At 39.5% G+C, this 5,240-nt stretch overlaps 1 protein-coding gene across 1 annotated transcript in view; it reads left to right on the top strand.

Annotated features, from left to right (window-relative positions):
- Window positions 1–3,737: 3,737 nt before the first annotated feature.
- Window positions 3,738–5,240, top strand: part of cdhr2 (cadherin related family member 2) — a gene marked incomplete at both ends in the record, with an annotated part of 11,441 nt that continues 9,938 nt past the window's right edge. The window contains 3 exons of the mRNA XM_080008189.1: window positions 3,738–3,761; window positions 4,674–4,793; window positions 4,995–5,138. Coding sequence (XP_079864315.1) covers window positions 3,738–3,761; window positions 4,674–4,793; window positions 4,995–5,138 — 288 coding nt within the window. The remainder of the gene's footprint in view (window positions 3,762–4,673; window positions 4,794–4,994; window positions 5,139–5,240) is intronic.

Below are 5,240 nucleotides of genomic sequence, written 5' to 3'. Positions count from 1 at the left end.
TTCCCACATCTTCCCCCTTGTTGTTTCTGCGCGTCTGGAGAGCGCACTCGGCGCGGCCATTTCTACCGTAATGCACGGACCAAGTGCGACGGGCCGCGCAAGGTGTCCATCGGTTAACATGTAAAAAATGGCGTTATTCCATAAATGTGTACGGTCATCATTAAGAATATAGATCATTATATCAAGTTCAAGTTCAAGTTCAAGAGATTATTTGTCACATACATATACATACGGTCATACATATATGCAGTGAAATGTCATGACACCTGGTGATTACGCACAATAAGCTCTATAAGCTCTAAAAATACTAAAACATACCAAAATGTGCGTAATCGACACAAGGTGCTCACGCAGGCAGCCGCAAGGGGAGGCGCCACAATCGTGATTCTGGGTTCTATAAATTGTATTGCAAGTTGAGAAGTTGAACTGCAGATTAACTCTTTCCTAGATGCAATGGCATACAAATACTCTGTGTTGCATGCTGACAACACAGGTTAAAAGAAATAAATAAGAATTATAATATTTAAAGCTCCCAAATTTCAATCGAGCAGTTGAGATGCACATGTTGAATTGGAGTAAATAAATACGTGAATAAATAATAGCAAACACAAAAATGTCATTCGATACATTTGTAAAGTCAATATTTCTCAGGGGCGCTCAACTCGAAATTGAGAAATTAAGGTGCACATTTGAGATCGAGAAAATGCCATAATACATATGTGTGTTTACCAATTCAAAGCTTTCTTTGAAAAGTTGATCCAATTACTATTTGTTTGTATGAGTTCATCGTAGGATGTATCTGATTTGTACACGTGTATGAGTTCAAATTTGTCATATAATGTAGTATCAAGTTATTATCATTCCATTGTCATTATATTATTGCAGATGTTGATGATGATTGTATTGATGTGGTTGAACTATGTGTTATGCTTTGACGTTATTTTGTCGGGGAGGTGACTAAAATCATTAATTCATTATTCTGTTATTTTGTGTTGACAGTTTATAAGGCAAAGTAAGGTTTATATGGTAACTTTTATGTTTATGTGACGTTTTTAAATCAATAGAATATACATTAAAACAAGCACAGCAACACCATACAGAGTTATGCAAGTGATATCTTAAGTGTATAATTTGGAAATGATCCACAGAGTGCAGCAGTTGTTATCAGCGTTTGTTTTATCACCTGCTTTTGCCGTTTGCCATATAACCACAACAAACAACATACACAATGAAGATTCTGATTCATGCACCAAACCATAGAATTATTCCCCTCAATTTTGTTCGGGCTCATCATTGATCACACAATTAAGTTTTTTTCACTGTGTCAACTAAGGTAAATACAATGGAAGACATTACGCCAACACCTGTTTTCCTACTCAGTATCACAGTTCCACCCTCCGAATCAGGGCTGACAACATCATATGAAATAATTCCCGATCAAAGTCTACGAAGATAAGAACGAGAAAGTAGACTACTAATTAATTCTTATCATCAGGGTCTACTTTTGGCCCATCAGTGAGTCATGCGCAAAAAAAACCCAAAACACACTTTTATGAGCAAATATCTGGATATGATTGAAGCCAGTCCATACTAGAAATGAGATTATCTTATAGTCTTCATTGCTTTGTTCAGGACCCTTTTATTATGTGGAGAAAGACGGTGGTGTAGGGCATTAGTCTACCGCTTGACAGACACGCAGGATTGCAAGGATTGCATCGTCACTCTGGGGGAAAAGGACGACTGTTTGTTGATGTCATATTTCCACAGAGCACTCCTTAAACCAAAGCAGCAGCTCAGATAACCCGGGGTTGCTGCTGGAATTCGCCCTCCCTCCCCTGGCACGACAACAAGAGGGACCCAACATGGCAGACTTCCAACGTCGTCCCGGTGAAGAGGGGGTTCCCGGGGCGGATGGCCTACTGGTGATGATTGGGGAAAATAGTGGGTCAGAGCCTCCCTGAAATGACAAGCCAGGCGGAAGGAAGCGTAGCCTCTTCCATGTAGAAAGACCTGGTGGTCAGTGCTCGCTGGGACAGAGTTACAGCTACAGTACTTCATCGGAAGTTACATTATTTTTCGTTGGGCACTCGGACAATCGTTCTGATTTCACCTGATCCATCTGGATTTTGAGAAGGAACGGCGTTTCGCGGGCTGTTATTGGTGTGTCCTCCGTGCACATGTTAATCATTCATATTTATAGCGGGGAAGTGGCAATCACGGTGCCACAGCAACAGTCAAAGGTCCACTCTCCATGTCCCTTCAGGGAGAAGCGCCTGCGTGAATACCGTCCGGTAAGTCTCCCCTGTTGTCTTCAACTCCATGACGGATACACTATAACTTCTTGTGTCTTCTTGTGTGTGCCTTTTGTCAATGCCACTTTGGATCATCGGCAAAGATGGATGTAGTATTCCCAGATGTGGCATGATGGGAGGCACAGGTATACTGGTTGACTGGGCTATAATTCAGATACAGGCTATACTTTTACAACAATGTTTTTTAATAATCAGCAGCATCACATCACTATGTACCATACATTTTCCATTTCCATTCCACTTTTTTACTTTTCATATTTTATCATTTGGGTGATTCCACGATTAGATTGCCATTCAGCTCTGTAACTCTTAAAAATAAAAACATCATATTTTCAGCAACGTTTTTGTGCCAAATATGGCTTAAAATAGTTACAGTGTTGAAGTAACAGGGTTGAGTTTTTAGCATAATTTGCAAATATACAAAATGTGACTAACTATCATTTGTGCTGATGGTGTGACGACAATAAGGACATTCTGATGATTTACCTAAAAGAACAAAATAAATAAATAACTTTCAAGCTGTAATTTTGGTAACAGGGTTGTACTTTGAGTGACATTCTCAGGATATATCACAATATCAGTGAAATTACAGAAAAAAAAAAGAACGAGAGAACTTGCTTTACTTCTTCCCACAGCCTCCAGGGAATTCATCCGGTTTAACTTCTTGTTGAATTGTGATTTATGGAATATTCCAAATATTTCATCGGGGGAATGTGTTCCGGTAACAGGGTTGAGTGAATATTATGGGACACAATGAAAATGTAAAGTTTTTATCATCTATAAATGAATCACTCACAAATTTATGTTTCCAGCATCAGATATGAAACCGATTCACAAGGTTTCTTCAGGGTTTTAATGATTATATTTTAAGGTAATCTTAGTCACAGTATAGTGGGTTTGAGACAGCCGAGAATGCTGTTTTCTAACAAATGGCACCCTGATCGTTTAATCACCCATTTATTGTATCTCGCTCTTTTCAGATTTTAATACACACGTGATGCTAAGTTTCCATTTGCTCAGTCCATGACTCAGCAAGGACTCCCGTGAGACTGCTTGTATGTGTTCTTCCGTTATAGTACCAATAACTGATTTTATTGTCATTTTGTTGTCATCCCATACAGTGCGCATCTAATATCTACGCCCTACAGCTCGGCCCTCATCGGCTTCATTCATTTCTAGTTAAGGGGACAACTAACAGAGCGATATAACACACTGTGTTATATCTTAATGGAAATCATGAGGACGATTGCTGTAAGCGCGCTATTGTTGTGCTTTATTTGTCTCTCAGATGGTAAGTACAGTTTGTAAATTCGACACATTAAGCCATTTAGTACTTTTTATTTATTGAAACCATTTGCACTTTGTGCTTCTCAGCAGCAAATTCTGTAGAAAATTATGCTCCAATAATCCATAGTTATCGTGAAGATGTGTCTGAAGACATTCCCGAAGGTGTGTATATGGTGCATTTGGCCTTTTTGCATACCTTTTGAAATACAAAGCACACTGTTTTGCTTAAAACTACAAATGTTTTGTCCGCTCATGTTGTTTTCAAAGGTGGATATGCATTCACAATAAATGCGACGGACCAAGAAGATGACAGATTGCGATATAGTATTTCTGGGCCTTTTGCCAGCTTCTTTAAAGCAAACCCTGACACCGGGGTGGTAACAGTGAAGGCGAAACTCGACAGAGAGGTATCTTGTTGTTTTTTTTTCTCTTGAACTTTACGTGAAAGCACCTTGAAACGAACATTGTGAGGCTATTATGTTTTTTCAGCTGTTCATCTCGTTGTTTTGTTGCGTATTCTCAGAGTCAAAATATAATGAAATTTCAAGCTCATGTGTCTGACAGAAACAGTGCGGTGAGTGGGATAGAGGCTCAGTAAATTAATACATTTCTCCTTCATATTATTTTGCGAAATTATTAAAATGCTTGTGGCCTTCCCTCACCTTTTAGGCCACAAAAGAGCTGATAATAATATTAATGGATGCCAATGACAACTTCCCCATATTTAAGGAATCTCCATATAGTTGTGCCATTCCAGAGGTAAGTGGAATGTTAATTAGCATCAAAACACAAACATGCATGAGATTTATTTTTCCGCTAATGGATTCTTTTGTTTGTGGATTAATTAATAGATTTTTTTTTTAATTGAACGTATCCTTGCTCCTTTAGAACACAACAGTGCATACGATTCTGTTTACCGTGACTGCGACGGATGGTGACAGTGGGCCTGCAGCGTCTGTGAGATACAACATCGATGAAGTGAGTACACTTGGAAAGAGAAAAAAAAGAAAGAAACTGGCAACATGTGACCTGTCGTGAATTGAGTTCACTCTCACTTTTCCATGTGATTTCTAGGTCATTCCCGTGAAGGGAAAAAATCTCTTCAGCATAATGCCCAATGGCCAGGTCAGACTAAATGGACGTCTAAATTATACTTCTTTGAGCCCCTTCTACCAGTTAAAAATAAATGCATCTGTAAGTATTGTGCCTATAAATATCATAAAATCGACTTTATTCCCTGTTTATCTGCGGTATACAGCATGTTGTAACAAGCATACCAACCTGATTCTGCTGTGAACTGCTGTGTAACATACCATGTAAAACGAAGCGTGTGACTTAATGACTATAAATTGAAACAACATTGAAACAATTTTAATGGCACATTTTGCACAACAGGACGGCGGCGGTATGCTCAATGGGACACATGTGATCCAGTCGAACGTCGCATTAGCCTTCATTACTGTTTTGGATGTGGCAGACCTTGATCCGCGTTTCCTCGGCCTTCCATACAGAGCCCCGCTGGAAGAAGGCTCCCCAGTCGTAAGTGCTACAGGAGGGCGTTCAAAGGGGCTCCTCCCTGACGGCGTAATAAGAAACATTTTGGGGCGATAGAGCTTTTTCAATCGCAGCCCCGAGACTCTG

Source organism: Zeus faber (genome assembly GCF_960531495.2).
Source record: "Zeus faber genome assembly, chromosome: 10".
Classification (NCBI taxonomy): domain Eukaryota; kingdom Metazoa; phylum Chordata; class Actinopteri; order Zeiformes; family Zeidae; genus Zeus; species Zeus faber.
The sequence above is the reverse complement of the archived record's forward strand: the minus strand, read 5'-3'. Positions and strand labels throughout refer to the sequence as shown.